This window comes from Eschrichtius robustus, chromosome 18, assembly GCF_028021215.1.
Source record: "Eschrichtius robustus isolate mEscRob2 chromosome 18, mEscRob2.pri, whole genome shotgun sequence".
In the NCBI taxonomy this organism is placed as follows: domain Eukaryota; kingdom Metazoa; phylum Chordata; class Mammalia; order Artiodactyla; family Eschrichtiidae; genus Eschrichtius; species Eschrichtius robustus.
This window is the reverse complement of record NC_090841.1, coordinates 12,791,764-12,808,606: the sequence shown is the minus strand read 5'-3', so window position 1 is coordinate 12,808,606 and position 16,843 is coordinate 12,791,764. Positions and strand designations below refer to the sequence as shown.

General features: G+C 38.3%; 1 protein-coding gene across 1 annotated transcript in view; it reads left to right on the top strand.

The window, feature by feature from the left end:
* The window catches only part of CCDC169 (coiled-coil domain containing 169), a 38,076-nt gene extending 22,409 nt beyond the window's left edge, over positions 1-15,667 (top strand). The window contains 5 exon segments of the mRNA XM_068526506.1: positions 5,218-5,316; positions 5,537-5,590; positions 11,665-11,693; positions 12,027-12,074; positions 15,303-15,667. Coding sequence (XP_068382607.1) covers positions 5,218-5,316; positions 5,537-5,590; positions 11,665-11,693; positions 12,027-12,074; positions 15,303-15,402 — 330 coding nt within the window. The 3' untranslated portion in view covers positions 15,403-15,667.
* The last annotated feature ends 1,176 nt before the right edge of the window (positions 15,668-16,843 follow it).

Below are 16,843 nucleotides of genomic sequence, written 5' to 3'. Positions count from 1 at the left end.
TTAGTTACTGGGACCCCTCTGCCACCCCATGTAGCCAGGATACTCTCCTTCAGTCAGTCGTCTATTTTCTGGAAAAAAATTAAGCTTCAGTACCTTTGGACTTTGGGCCTTCAGGCACAGATGAGGGTGAGAGTGAGATACAGGTCTAAAATGATGGAATTAAATGAAAATATGCGATCTGGATAATGCAACTCTCAGCTCTCCCCACCTTGCCCTACTCCCAGAAAACCAGCAGCTAGGATTAACCCTCAAAGAGTAGGAGATTGGAGGATTCTTCATTTGAAAAACTGAAATGCCCTTAAGAAAAGCAGTCAGTCTGTCCACCCAGAGAATGCACCTGACAGACTTCCCAGGACAGGAAGTTTAACTGACTGAGGACCCTTGGTGTTGGGCTCGAAATCCATCACTGCTTTGCATCAAGACCACACCTCCCACAGGCTGTTCCAGGCCCGTGGTCAGGTGCAGTGGGGATACCAAGGCAGACCTATTCCTAGGAAACATGGGACCCCACTGTCAGTGACTTTGGCTTAAGGATTCCCTGCTGGCTTTGCCAGACTTTCCTTAGGCTGCATGCCAGCCTGGGATGCTTCCACTTCCAGGACCTTCTCTCCCTCTCCCCTTCACTGGGGGTCAGACTTGCATTACAGTTGACTACTTTACCAGCCCTCTCCTGTTACTTGCCTGTTTCCTTTCACACAGACATTTCTAATAATAGAATCTTTTCACATTTAACCCCATCTTGGTATCTGCTTCTCAGAAGACCACATCTACAACTAGAGGTACTGGGAGTGATGTGAGAAAACAGGAGGTTAGATGGGATTTGGCACTGGCTCACTATGTAGCAGGCAGTAGGGGCTGTCCTGATTAGTAGATGTGGCACCAATAGATCCTGGCTCAGTGTGGCCGTTCAGTTGCTAAAGATTTCACTGATGGTGACCTTGGAAAATGTTCTCATGGAGGGAAATACTGTGGAAGAAGCCATGATGCAGGCATTTGGAAAATATGGGATTATTGCCAAATTGTATTGTCATCCTTCATAAGGATAATGAGAGGCTAAGAATAGTTAGCAAGCACTTAATATCTAAGAGTGAAAAGCAGAGAGCCTTGGTGGTAGCCTGTAAAGAGGCCGTCTATACCAGTAGTGAAAGGGCAGCCACAATAGAACAGCGAGGCTGAAGACCCGATTGTGAGGGCTGCAGAGCTCCAGAGGCATTTGAATGCCCAGTCCAAGCAGGCCTGTTATGTGAAGGGCAGGGCCCTGATGGGGATAACCAGGGATCCTAAAACTGTGACAGAACAGCTGGATGGATGCTCGTGATGATGTCAACTCTACAGCTCCACCTGGACCCTCTGGATGGGCAGAGGTGGCCCACCTCTAGCTCTAGTAAGGGCTAGAGCACTCACTGTCCTGGAAGCTGCTCGACAGGCCTCTCTCCAGCAAGGCAGCCAGTCCCCCCACCCCCCCGCCTCAGGAGCTGCCCTCGCCTCCAATCCTGGCTGCCAAGCCAACTCATGATGGTGCTGTTCAACAGCTATAATTTAAAAAAGTTAAGCATGGAGAAGCAGAGGCTGAGGACAGTTAACCCAATAGAAAACATAGTTCTTTGCTCATTTCCCATACCTGAACCAATTTTCAGATCCAGAAATCATTGACCAAAGAAGTGGCTGGGTTCCTAAAAGGAAGGACCCCACAACATCAGTCCAAGTACATATCATGACAGTATCTCCAGGCTTCCCCTGAAGAGACCTCTGACCACTTTTATAGGTGACTGTACACTGTGGGAAAGGAAATAACCAGACATTTTGAGGTCTGAGTTGACATTTATCCCCAGAATGGCAATCTATGCTTGAAGTCCAAATCACACTGGGCCCAATGTGCCCACGGACTCCCCTACTCCCACAGTGATAATTTTTCCAGTCCCGGAGTACATAATTGAAGTAGATATACTTGGCAGTTGAAGTTAACCCCCCATTGGGCCCTCATCTCTGAAGTAAAAGCTATCATGGTGCAGAAAACCTAATGGAAATGTGGGAAATTGTGCCTTCCCCACCCAGGGCCAAAATTGTAAAACAAGAACAATTTGTTATCCCAGGGAAGAGGGCCTAACATAGCTCTGTTTAATTTGCCAGTCTGACCCCTGTAAAAACTAGGTGTATCTTGGAGAAAGACTGTAGGCTACTGCAGACTTAACCAATTAGTAGCACCAACTGTTTTGCCAGATGTGGTATCACTGCTAGAGCAGACTAACAAGTCTTCAATATAAGGGTATGCAGCCACTGATTTGGAGAATGCACTCTTTCCATTCCAATTAGAAAAGAGGATCAAGAAGTTTGTGACTTCTGGTTTCAGCTCCAATATGTATAGTGCTTGGGAGTCATCAATCTTGTCATAACAACACAAAAAGGTGGATAACCTGAAAATCAATGACTCTTCTTGACTCCTTAGAAATCTGAATTTGCAGGAAAAATTCCCACCCAAAACTCTGTATGAATAGACAAATCCGGACAGTCACCGAGATCTGCTTAACCTGGAACAGAAGCTGCTGCAAACACAAACTGATAGGAGCACTTATATGGTAAATGTGATGAATTACTGGAGGAAGAATAGGCAAATCCATTATTAAAGTTGGAGACGTAACACCTCCTGTCAGCAATTGATAGATCAAGAAGGCAGAAAAATCAATGAAGATATAGCTGAACTGAACATCACTATCAATCAACTCAATCTATTGACATTTATAGAATATTCCATCCGACAACAGCAGAATACAGATTCTTCTCAAGCTTACATGTAACATTCACCAATGTAAACCACATTGGTGGTTTAATAGGCACCTTATTAGACTCTGAGCTTCATGCGGATAGGTCCTGGGTTTGTTATTCTCACTGTGGTATCCCTACCACAATGCCTGACACATAGGAGGTGCTTGATGAATATTTTTTAATAAATAAATGAATTGTAAAATTAGGAGACAAGACAAGGAATCCAGTCTGCATGGGAAGAGCAGCAAGATATATTCTAACACAGAGAAAGCATATTAAAAATGCTTAAACCTCAAAGGTTAAAACGGCACATCCGCACTAACAAGTAACAGAAATCATCCTTTTGTCATAGAAACTGCCACTCGATTAATATTCCTAAACCCCTGCTTTCATCATGTCACTTCTTTAATAACTTTCAATAGCTCCCAGTGTGTAGACTCCTGAAACTAGCATACCAAGGCTTTGCTAACCAAGGCCTTCCCTAGTTATCTTACCTTGCCTCTTATTTATTGCTCAAATACTTTGCTTCAGCTCTTGAATTTATGTCTTTCCTATCTACATTTCTTGTATGAGCTTCTAGAGTTTTGGACCATATCTCATTCAGTCTTGGACCATATCTCATTAATATAAGAATAATTTTATTCCAGTTGTTTATTTGTAAATTAATTCCTTTTAGAATTTGGAGTGCATTTTCCCATTGACTCAATATTAAAAATGGTTAGAACCTATTTTACATCTCTAAAAATGTATTTAACAAATGATATAAGTGAAGCATATTACTATGGAAAGCTAAGCTTGGAATCCTTGGAGAAAGGGTCTATGCAGCAAAATTTTGAACTACATCCATCACTCCCTGATTGTCCCTTCAAAAACTGTCATCCTTGAGCACTGGTTTATATCATAAGGGTTTGATTTTCTATAGCGAACTCAGTCGGTTTATCCTCTTGTATTTACAGGGCTTTCATTGATTTTCCTCTGGAGTAAGTTTGTATTTGGGGGAGGGGGATTGAAAACCATTCAGGACGCCAGTGCATAATTTTTGAAGACAAATAATGCCTGCCTGAGAAATATCACTGATCATGTTTTAACAGGGATGTTAAGCAAATATGCATAGTGGAGAATTGTCACTTCCAAAGGATTTGTTTTATCACTGCTATTATTTTTAGAGACTAGAAATTGCCCTGTTTCAGCTGACCAAATTATTCCTATTAATACAATTTTTGGCTTCCCTGGTGGCGCAGTGGTTGAGAATCTGCCTGCCAATGCAGGGGACACGGGTTCGAGCCCTGGTCTGGGAAGATCCCACATGCCACGGAGCAACTAGGCCCGTGAGCCACAATTACTGAGCCTGCGCGTCTGGAGCCTGTGCTCCGCAACAAGAGAGGCCGCGATGGTGAGAGGCCCGTGCACCGCGATGAGGAGTGGCCCCCGCTTGCCGCAACTGGAGAAAGCCCTCGCACAGAAACGAAGACCCAATGCAGCCATAAATAAATAAATTAATTAATTAATTTAAAAAAAAAATACAATTTTTACACTTCTAATAGTTATTAACAAGTATCTAAGAGAGAATAAGCAAATTTTTTCGAGAATGAGCTGTGTTTCAGGAGAAGGGTATGCGCTCTAAAATAGCTTGCAGTTTGCTCTGTGGAGATTTAAATCGGCAGCTTCCATTTTTATTTGAATGCTTCTTTTAATAAATTCAGTGACCTAGATCATGACCAACAAGAGTTGTGTAGAATTTGACTTGGTGATTTTAATATCTAACATGTAAGAATATGGGAAATAATTGGAGTTACTGGAAAAGATCAGTTATTAGTTTAGGAATTAAAATTTTAAACCAAATCAGTGTAGTGCATTATTGCTCTGTCACTTGGCTAACCTTCTTCTCTACTCGGCGTCAGCTATTTGTGATGAGGGGTATTTGTGATGGATTGATGTCTTAGTTTCCAGAACTGTCCAGCTCTACAATATTTTCACAATTCCCCTCATTATCAACCTTATCGCCTGTTCTAACACTCTGCTTTTGTTACCCTGGTAACAATCTTATGAATACACATACAATAATTGTTAGTGTGTGTTGTCTTTGGAGTCAGATTACCTGGATTCTAATTCCAGCTCTACCATTCATTAGCTCTGTGCCTTTGGGCAAGTTATTTAACCTCTAGCAGTTTTCTCAACAATAAAATGGAAATAAATATATTAGCCATCTCCATGGCTATAATAAGAATTAAATGAAATAATCTATGGAAAGCACTTAGCACATGGCATATTGCTAGGGTTCAATGAGTATTGTAATTATTACTATTACTATTACTGAAAAGGTACATATTAAAGACTTCTGAAATCACAGACTGATACAGAGTAGAAGGAATTTGCCAATGAAGAAATTGGTGGTCATATCTATTGTTATTTAGAATGTGAGCACATGTAAAAATTTACTGTTTATACTTTCAGGAAGCCTTAAATACATTGCTTAAACAACTAGAGAAAGAAAAAAGGAGTCTTGAAAATCGAGTGAAAGACTCTGCACTGAGACTGGAACAAGAGTCAAAGGTTTGTTTTTATTCTATACTAAGACGTCCCTTTGGAACTGCCATGATTTTTAGTATGTTATCTACAAACCTACTATATAATTCTCACAATATACTTACAAAAGTATTTTGTACACCACTTTAAAAAAGCATAGCGACATAAACTTAACTTAGCAGTAGTCTCGCTAGTATTGTAAATCTTCTCTGATGCTGGATTCTTTACTTCTGTATCTTTCACCTAGTGTTACCACAAGACCAGCCGTGAGCACTGTACATACCTTGCCGAAAGGTCTCAGGTAACTTTTGTTTTTTTTACTTCCAAGTTCTAAGAGTTTCCTCTTAATGTAAATTATGTTTTTTACTTTTCTAGTTTTTGATTGGTAGGGAAACAGCTGTTGGAATTATGGGAAACAAAGGTACCAAGTTTCTGTATATGGAGGGTGAAAAGGAAAATATATAATTTTTATAAAAAGGTAAAAATGAGATATAAGTTTCCCATATTAAGAGTGTATTTTGCATATTTGCTTCCTTAGCTGTTCTTTTAGTTTGATTTGTAATTGCTAGAATTCAAACAAATAAGTGGTTATCCCTCTGCTGTCATGAAATTTAAGGCATTTTACCTCATAGTTATGCATGGTGAAGTCTAAGATAGACCCAACATTGCTATTGCTAGAAAGTGTGTACTTATAAATGGCAGGACAGGAAAGTGATCAGTGAATTATGAAAGACATTGCACATATTTTCCCGTTTTTCATTTGCTTTTTCATTTTATTTATGATGTTGTTGTATATAGAGTTTGTTTTGATGTTGTCAGACCTATCTTTTATTTATGGCTTCTTATGTCATAGTTTAAAAGACTGTCTTCACCTCAGTGTTTCATAACATTCATCACATCTCTTTAGTACTTATATGGCTTAATATTTGACATTTAAATATTTAATGTTTATTAACTTTATTTTGGTATATGTTTTAAGTTTAGGATATGAATTCAATTTTCAGTGTGCATTATACAAATGGAAGTGTCCAAAGAGCAGTTGGATATATGAATCTCAGAAAAAAAAAAAAAAGTTCAGGATTGAAGATATGGATTTAGAACTTATTAGCACAGAGATGGTAAATGACACCATGTGAATGAATGAAATGCATCAGGGAGAATACACAGGGTGAAAAGAAGAGATAGTCTAAGATATAGCTCTGAAGAGTTCCAACAGAGATAGTCAAGGGAAGAAGAGCCAGAAAGAGGGCTGGAGTCGTCAGGACATAGCTACGTGAGGCAAGGAGGTAGAGGACCTTGAGGGCTGGTTTTGCCATAAAGGTAATCGGCTAATCACTGATCTGGAGTCTCCAGAGGTTCAATGAAAGGACTGAGAGGAAAGGAGTTAGCACTGGGGATTGGAGCCGACAAGGGGATGCATAGAGCAACTTGAGAATGAGAGTCAGGGCAATAGGGGATAAAGGGAGGCTTGGACTTCTAGTGCCAATGAAAGTAAGCAGGAAATTGAGACAAAATAGCATCACTCACAGTAGTCTTTTATCCACAAAATGGACAATCACTTCAAACTTTATGGTTCTGGATGCTTGGCTGGAAGCCCTGCAGCACTGGCACCCACATGCCTTTCCTCAGACCATGTTCTCTACTTGGAGTATGTTGTTTCTTACACTCCAGTTCTGCTTCCTTCAAGGTGTAGCAAAATGCCACCTCCCTTATGAGGCCATGATATGATGAAAGACCACAGACTCCGGAGTCACTGCAGATTTGGATTTGAATATCAGATTTGTACCTAACTGTGGTTCAATCTTTTGGGGCCTCAATTTCTTTCTTCCTCTGCAGAAGGGAAGCAGTGGTACTGTAGTTATCTTGCAGGGGATTTGTGAGGGTTTAGAGATATAATGTAAGTAAAGTGCTGAGTGAGATGCTTGGCACATAATTGGTTCTAAATTCCAGTAAATGGTGAATATTATTTTCCTGTGTTTCTTTCCCGATCTCCCTTGCCCCTCTCTCTGCGACAGAGGCATCAGAATTTCTACTTGCATTAGCCATCTTCCTTTAGCTTTGTTTATCTGAAAAAATCATTTGGGTGGAATAGTTCCTACTTTGATTATACAGGATCACTGAACATACAATCAAAGCCTATTTTAACAGCTTCCCAGGAAGATGTTAATCCTGTTTCCCTGTATAAATGTTAATAAGGATTTTCACTCTAGAGTGAATTGTTAATCTTTATAGTCAAAATGGTTCTGACCATGTGGATACTATGGTGACTGGAAAGGTCAATGAATGATTTGCAGTTCTTCCCATGCTGAATACATAAATAATTGATTCTTTAGTAGATAACTAGAGCTTTTTGCTGAGTCTGCTGTTTATATTTCTGCTGGCTTCACTGTTTTGACTGAAACTGAGTTTCCACATCTCAGGATTCTTCTAAGTTACACCGTGTATAAGACATTGCTTTTTAAGAATATACAAGCAATATAGCCAATATTTTATAATAACTATAAATGGAGTATAACCTTTAAAAATTGTCAGTCTCTATATTATATGCCTGTAACTTACAGAATATTGTACATCAATTATATTTCAGTTTTTAAAAATGAAAGATTAAAAAAAGGATATATAGGCATACCTCAGAGATATTGCAGGTTTGATTCCAGACCACCACAATAAAACAAATATTACAGTTAAGCAAATCACGGGAATTTTTTGGTTTCTAGTGCATATTAAATTTATGTTTACACTATACTGTAGTGCAAGAGCATTATGTCTAAAAAAACAATATCCATACCTTAATTTTAAAATACTTTATTGCTAAAAAAATGCTAACCGTCATCTGAGCCTCCAGCAGGTCAGAATTTTTTGCTGGTGGAGGGTCTTGCCCGGATGTTGATGGCTGCTGACCGATCAGGGTGGTGGGTGCTGAAGGTGGGGTGGCTGTGGCAGTTTCTTGAAATAAGACCACAGTGAAGTTTGCCACAGGGATTGACGCTGCCTTTCACAAACGATTTCTCTGTGGAATGCAACGGTGTTTGATAGCATTTTACCCACAGTAGAGCCTCTTTCAAAATCGGACTCAATCCTCTCAGTCCCTGACACTGTTATCAACTAAATCTGTGTACCATTCTAAATCCTTTGTTGTCATTTCAGCAGTCTTCCCAGCGTCTTCACCAGGAGTAGATGCTATCTCAAGAAACCACTTTCTTTGCTCATCTACATGAAGCAACTCCTTATCCTTGAAAGTTTTATCATGAGATTCTGGCAATTCAGTCACATGTTCAGGCTCCACTTCTAATTCTAGTTCTCTCATTACTTCCATCAGATGGAAGTTACTTCCTTTACTGAAGTCTTGAACCTGTCAAAGTCATGCACGAGGATTGGAATTAGCTTCTTCCAAACTCCTCTTAATGTTGATATTTTGACCTCTTCCCATGAATCATGAATGTTCTTAATGGTATCTAAATGGTGAATCCTTTCCGGAAGGTTTTCCATTTACTTTACCGAAATCCACGAAAGGAATCACTATCTATGGCAGCCCATAGCCTTACGAAATGCATTTAAGTAGTAAGAGTTGAAAGTCAAAATAACTCCTTGATCCATGGGCTGCAGAATGGAGGTTGTGTTAGTAGACATGAAAACCAATCGTTGTCTATCTCCATCGGAGCTCTGGGATGACCAGGTGCATTGTCAATGAGCAGTAATATTTTGAAAGGAATCTTTTCTCAGATTATATAATAATAATAATGAAGAAGTTTGAAACATTGCAAGAATTACCAAAAGGTGACACAGAGACATGAAGTGAGCAAGTGCTATTGGAAAAACGGTGCAGATAGACTTGCTCAGTGCTGGGTTGCCACAAAACCTCGAATTTGTAGAAAAATTTCTACAGATTTATTTGCAAAGTGCAATAAAGCAAGGTGCAGTAAAGCGAGGTATGCCTGTACAGTGCACTGTGTACTTCACAGTCAGGCAGAAAGACTGACTAGAGCTTGCTGAAACACACAAAACTTAACTTCTATTCCCACAAACAGAGAATTCTAGCAATGCATCTGAGAGTTTTTGAATATAATGCTTTGGTTTCCAGATAAGGCACCTGAGGTAGCTCTGTTTGATTGTAAGGCAATTCTAATTTTTAGGCTTGTTAAAGCATCAACTCCTTATTTTTCTTCCTTGAAACTTCTGCTCCTTCTTCTTTTTCTTTGAAACTTCCTTAAAACCCGTTGCTTTTAGTTCCATCCTCTGAAGAGGAAGTCTACGCTCTTTCTATACGACAGCTTTTCAAAGATTTGAAAACAGCTCTGCGTCTTCTCATAGCTTTTTTTACCCCCTAAGCTAAAATATTAAGTTACATCAGCCATTCCGCATGACATAGGTTCTAGACTAACCAGCTGTTTCGTTGCCTTTTTGGACAACTCTATCTTGTTATTGTTCATTTGAAAATAGAGCTCCCAGGTTTAAATGTAGACTTGAGATATAATCTCAACAGCATAGCTGTTAGTCTTGTCCTCACCATACTCATTTTTCTTCTCTGCTCTCTGAGCAATCATTCTCAAATACAGGTGAGGGTTGTTCCTGGTATAAAACTTCAGTGACTTTGCATTGTCCAAAGGATCTCAGCAAAGCTGCTCAGTGTGTTTTACAAGGTCCTGTCTGACACGCAGCGCCTGCCTCTCCAGCTATGTCCTTACTTAGCCCTGTACTGCAGCCAGACCAATGATATATGTGATTCCTGCGTCTATCATCTGCTTTATACCTTGACGCCTGTGCTGCTCCCTCTGTCTGGAATGTCCCTTCCCTAGTTCTTAATTGGCTACTATTCCATGTGGATCCCCCTAAAGCCAGAATTAGTTGCATCTGTTGTATGCTTACAAAGCACCTATGCAAACCTCTGCTAAGGCAGCAAATTGTACAATCTATTTAGTTTGCTGTTTCCCCAATAGATTGTAAGAACCAAAATTTGTCCTTGTACCCCAGTGCCTAATGTAGTGGTGGCACATAGAAGATGCTCAATAACATCTGCTGAGTGAATAAATGAATGAATTCCATCTTCTGGTCCAAAGTTGACACTTCTAGAAAATTAGTTAACATTTTGCTTCACAAAGCAAAGAGTTCATCAGGTGTGAAATCCAACTGTCTTCCCTCTTGCCTTCAAATGTATTCACATCTTTATCCATCTTTCCTGTTCCTCCTTCTGCCTTAAAGAAAAAGGATTCCATACTTCTTCCCAAGTCTATCTGCTGCCTCTAGGACTCATTTCATAATTATTTTCTCATATTTTCCATCTCTTCTTCCCAAGTCTATCTGCTGCCTCTAGGACTCATTTCATAATAATTTTCTCATATTTTCCATCTCTCCTCCACTGACTGTGGTGTGTCCTTTGTCTGCAGCATGCTCATCTCTTCCACCAAAATACAACAAAAACAAACTTCTATTTTGCCCTATCCTCATAAAACTACTACCTTAGCTTTCTTTTTCTCAGCTAAACTTCATGAAAGAGTGGATACACTCACTGCCTTTGCTATTCACTCCTCGACCTCTTTCAGCTGCCTTCTGCCCCCAACAGTTTATCTCTCTGACACAGTTTATCTCTCAATAGCCAAATACAATACAATGACTCCTTTTCAAGCCTCCTGGTAGCAGACATGTCTGAGGCATTTCATACTGCTAACTGTGCTCACTTTTTAAAACTATCACCCACCCACCTTGACTTCCATGACAGGATATTTTCCTGGGTTTTCCTGTTGTTTAAATGATGGCCCTATCTTTAGTGATTCTCCTATCCCTTAAAAGTTGCTTTTCCAAGTGTATATCACCAACTCTCTTACCTCTCTGTGTGCTCTTAACAAACGATCTCATTTACTCATGGCTTCAGTTACCATCTCTAAGGTCATCAGCCTCAATTTTTCCTGAATTGCAGATTATATTGACACCACCCACAAGACGTGTCCACTTTTGTATCCTGGAGGAATTTAAAAATAGACAATAAATGAAAATCTGATCTTGTCTTTCCATTTCAAGATACCTACAGTTCCTATTGTCTTATCAACCCTAACGGCAGAGTACATATATTATTTATATTTAGTGTCTGTAAAAGCTTTTAATGGTCTTTACCAAATGGATGATATGATTTTCGTAATTCACTCTATATTTATTTTAAAAATTGCATGGACTATGGGGTTGAGATAGAGGGGTTTCCAGAATCTTTAGAAGCCTGATAATACTGGAGAAGGCCAGAATTTCCCATTATTCTTCAGCTTCTCTTAGTCATGCTCCAAAAGGACCTGGCTAGGAAAGAGTTAATTGGGAATTGACCGTTCCTCTTATCTCTGAAAGCAATCATGAAATAAGAGGATAAATGCTCAACTATTTGCATTTCAGGTCTCTGGCTCATACCAAGTTTCTAAAAGGCAACAGATGAGATGCAAGAGGGAAGAGATATGGGGACAGATGTATATGTATAGCTGATTCACTTTGTTATACAGCAGAAACTAACACACCATTGTAAAGCAATTATACGCCAATAAAGATGTTAAAAAAAACCCACACAACAATAAGGCGTTCCTGGGGTATTGATAATGTACTATTTCTTAATCTGGATGCTACTTACATGGAAGTGTTGAGTTTATGAAAATTTAACAAGCTGTACATTTATTATATGTGTACTTTTGTGTTTGTAGACTATACTTCAATTACATTTTTTTAATCCCTTTAAAAAATAAAAAAATAAAAATAAATAAAAGGCAACAGATGGATCAACTGCCTAGAATGAAAGAGAATCCAGTGAAAACTTAAGTCTAACTATATCTTTCCTTTCTAATTAATTATATTCACATGTGAATGGTACTCACAAAACAGGTGTCCATTGTATTTTTGGAAGTTGAACGTCCAGATTTTATAGCAACAATGTAAAATAGCAGATGATAAGAGAACTTAAAGAAGTTTGTTCTCTCCATTCGCCATTTATATATGTTTTGTAGGTTCCAGGAATGCTTTTCATCCTCAAACATGCTAAGATCTTGTTTTCCAAGCTAGAATAATACTGTTCCCAAGTAGAGCGTACAACTACACCATTAACAGTGATATAAATCCAGTTAAATTATCAGTCTTAACCTTTTTAGTGAGGAAATATGGACACTGAAATAAATGTAGATACCAGTGCAGTTTAAACTATGTTTTCCTATGTGAACAAAAATAATTAAGAATGAATAAAGAACAGAGGAATATTTTATGAGTTTAGGAGGTTATATCTACACATGATTTTTCCTGGTCCTGTACTAAGTACAGAAGAATTACTCAGGCAATCCTTGTCTTTTATAACCTTACCTCACATAGGGAATATATTCACATATAACTTAACGATATAAAAATTGTAAATGAAGATATAAATTAGCTATAGATCAGAATCCTTTTCAAATACAGGCATTCAAGGTGCATGCCATAAAGCAAGTTTCTTTGGTGAAAATTCATGGGAAAGCAACATTTTGTTCGATATTTGGCTAGATTGATAAGTATTCTTCCTTGAGTAGTCATAAATACTTTAAATTATAATTCATTATCTTTGTACATTTTCATCAGTGGAAATACAGTGTAGTTAAAACATTAAAGTAAATTCTGGAAAAGGACTTCCCTCTGGAAACTACTATACTTCTGCGTTGGGAGGGCCCCAAGACCCCTCCCGTGCGTGATTCGCTAGAACAACTCACAGGACTCAGCATCTATTTGCGCACGCAGCTAAGATTTATTACAGCGAAAGGATACAAAGCAAAATCATCAAAGGAAAAGGGTGTATGAGGTGAAGTTTGGAGGAAACCAGGCACAAGCGTCTAAAAGTTCCCCAGTGGAGTCATATAGGAACAGACTTAGTTCCTCCAGCAATGAGTTGTGACAACATGTAAAGTTTTGTATTCCAGGGACCCTCGTTAGATACTTAGTGCCCGTGCATTTGCTGGCCATTTGTGTATTATCTTTGGAGAAATATCTGTTCAAGTCCTTTGCCCATTTTTCAATTATTGATAAGTTGTTTGTCTTAATTTTTTTGTGTTGTAAGAGTTCTTTATATATTCTGGTTACTAGACCTTATCAGATATATGATTTGCAAATAATTTCTCCAATTTTTGGGGTTTTTTTCTTTTTTGATGATGTTCTTTGAAGACTGAAAGTTTTGATGATGATGAAGTCCAATTGATATTGGCTTCCCAGGATCACTTTAGTGGTTGCTTGTGCTTTAGGTATCGTATCTAAGAAATCATTGCCTAATTCAAGAACATAAGGATTTATACGGGTTTCCTTCCAAGAGTTTGATAGTTTTAGCTCCTTTTTGATCCATTTTGAGTTAATTTTTATATATGGTGTGAAATAAGGGTCCAATTTCAGTCTTTTGCATGTGTCTATTCAGTTGTCCTAGCACCATTTGCTGAAAAGACTATTCTTCCTCAGTTGAATTGCCTTGGCACCCTTTTAAAAAATTAACCATAAACATATGTTTATTTCTAGACTCTCAGTTCTATTCCATTGATCTATAAGTCTGTCCTTATGCCAGTACCATGCTGTCTTGATGACTCTAGCTTTTCAGAAAGTTTTGAAATCAGTGAGTCTGAGTCCTTCAACTTTATTCTTCTTTTTCAAGATTGTTTTGGTTGTTCGGAGTCCCTTTATTTTCCATATGAATTTTAGGATTAGTTTGTCAATTTCTTCACAGCAATACCACAGAGCTGAGGATAGCAGGGTAGGGCAAGTTAAAATATTACAAAGCTCAGTGTTCTTGCTGAGTTTCAGGTGTGTGTGTGTGTGTGTGTGTGTGTGTGTTTATTAAATTCTCCAGGATTGCTGCAAGCCTTTGGTTAATTTTTAGACTTCTGAAAAAGTTGCTTCTGACCATTTTTGCCGATTTTCTCATTGCTTTTATGGAGGAAATAATTTTTGGAGGTCTCTATTCCGTCATTTTTGCTGACATCACTCCCTGAGAAAAATATTTTTTAAAGCACCTTGCAGGGAATTGAAGCTGGCTCTTACTACATCAAGTGAGCATACGGGGAAGTTGGCTTTATAAAGATATATAAGTCAATAAGGGAAAGGTGATCCCATGGAAATCCAAGAACAGGAATTCCAATATAACTGGGCCCACAGATATTAGAATTAGAATTCAGGGAAGCTTTAAAGACCTTAGCAGATGTTCATGGTTCATCACTTTAGTGACTTGCCATATAGAATGGAAATTAAAGGCACAGACTTTGAACTCTGACTTCCTGAATTCAAATTACAGATCTACTTACTAACTATATAACTTTGTTTCTTTCTTCTATGTAACAGGGCTAATGATAATGTCTACACCATAGGGATTTTGTGAAGTTGATAGGAGTAAATAAATAAATAAATAAATAAATAAATAAATAAATAAAATTTAGAACTGTCCCTGACACAGATTACGAGCTATAAAAATGGTGTTATTACTATTTGTAGTATAATAGGCCCCTAGTTTATTCTCCACTTCATTTTTCTTCTCATTACCAACTGCTATCGTCACTTTCTATATCACTTTTATATCACAGACCTTGGTATATATCATAGTTTCAATTTTATTGTAATTTTAGGTCACATATCTTTGGTTTGCTCATGGATCCTTATTTCCATCTTGTCCCTTCTCTACTTCATGGCCTCTCTCTATGTATTTTCCTAGCTTTAATTTACGTTTCCAGAGGCAAGTATCAGAATGGTCCATCTCATCCCTCTTTGGACAAAGCTCTCCACATTAGGCCACCTCATGGGCTGCTTCCAAGCCTTTGGATTATCTGCTCTTGAGCTACTTGCCTCTCTAGCTTGACGAGATGATATGGTGTAACATATGGCTGTTTAGGATTATACAGTAAGCAGAAAATCTGCGTAGGGGAATTTCTTTATGAAGGACTGTGAGCTGGGTCAACTAGGTGAAATATACAGTCCTCCCCACGTGACATACAATGTTTTTGTTGTACACAACGGTGACTGAAGAGTCACGATTAACACTTATTTTATTTCAGGGGAAGATGTAATTCAGTTAATCAGAAGACAATGAATGCCATGAGACGACCAGTAAAAAAGATTTCAAGATCAAACCATCTTCCAAAACTCAATCTGTGATTCCAGAACTGGGTGGTTACTATTTCTTCCCTTTCTTCATCTGTCATGTTCAACTTGTGAAGTTAACGTTCCACACACTTTTCAGGGATTGGAATAGATAAGAAAGAGCTATCAAACTTCTCTCTAGCTCTTCTTCCAGAAGTTTGTTCCTCTGTCTGTATGAAAGTAATTTTCTCAAGTGACCCTATACCACCTAATAGCATTCTTATGATTTTAAAAATATCCTAGAAAGCCTTAAGGTTGACATCATTACACTTGCTTTTAATAATATACCCATGATCTGCTCTGATAGTAACATTGCTATTTTATTTGTATTCTAGTTGGCTGTTAGCTAAAAATGTGAGTTCATCAAAACTTTTTGCTATTTTACGCTATATCATGTTCAGCTCTTTAAAACTCAAGGTTTAAACAAAGCTGCAAATGAGATGCATTTTAAACTTTGAACTATCATGGTATTGTGGAAACAGGAATCAGCTTGGGTATAGTTCGCACCCTGCTGTGAACTTAGGACATTTGGGGCAAATTCTTTCACCTCATCTTCATTTCCCACATCTGTAAAATGACTGAGGCAAACTATACAATTGCTAAGGTTTCTTACTATTCTAGAAAACCAGTACTTACTCAACTGCAAGGTCCTGCCACTTAGCACATGGTAATTTAAGTCATTTTATGATGTTTATTAATTTATAGTGATGGCCTAGTGATGTTTATTAATTTATAGTGGTGGCCCTTTGGACCAAACTTTGCCAAGTGTTCATGATACTCAAGTCTAGAGTGGAAATAGAATGAGGGTACAAGAAGTGTTCTTTTAAGGTATTAAAAATTTTATTCAATTCTCCTATTTGTGTTCAGATTGTTTTGTTACTGTCACCTAGGTCTGGATGATACATATGATTTTTTCCCCTAACTTAATAAGTGAAATTATTGGACTTTAACTTTACAGAAATCACTCAGAGGTAAGTATAGTTTCTGGCACCAAAACCTAAATTCTATTCAGTATCACCAGTAATGGATGCTGAATGTATTTCTGTAACTACTTATAGATACTCACTTTTTTTCTTTAAGGAAGAATGCATGCATTTCATATAGACAAATAATTCTTTTATGTGACTTTAAAAAGTAATGCAGCGAAATATAAAGTAACTTCCTATAAATTATTCCAAATGGAAACTGTTTGGAAATATTTTCCCCTGTTCTTTTTTTTTTTTTAGTATTTATTTATTTATTTATTTTGGCTGTGCCAGGTCTTAGTTGCAGCACACAGGACCTTCGTTGCGGTGTGCGGGATCTTTAGTTGCAGCATGTGGACTTCCTGGTTGCAGCATGCATGCGGGATCTAGTTCCCTAACCAGGGATCGAACCCAGGTCCCCTCCATTGGGAGCGTGGAGTCTTACCCACTGCACCACCAGGGAAGTCCCTCTCCCCCGTTCTTAAGCTAAC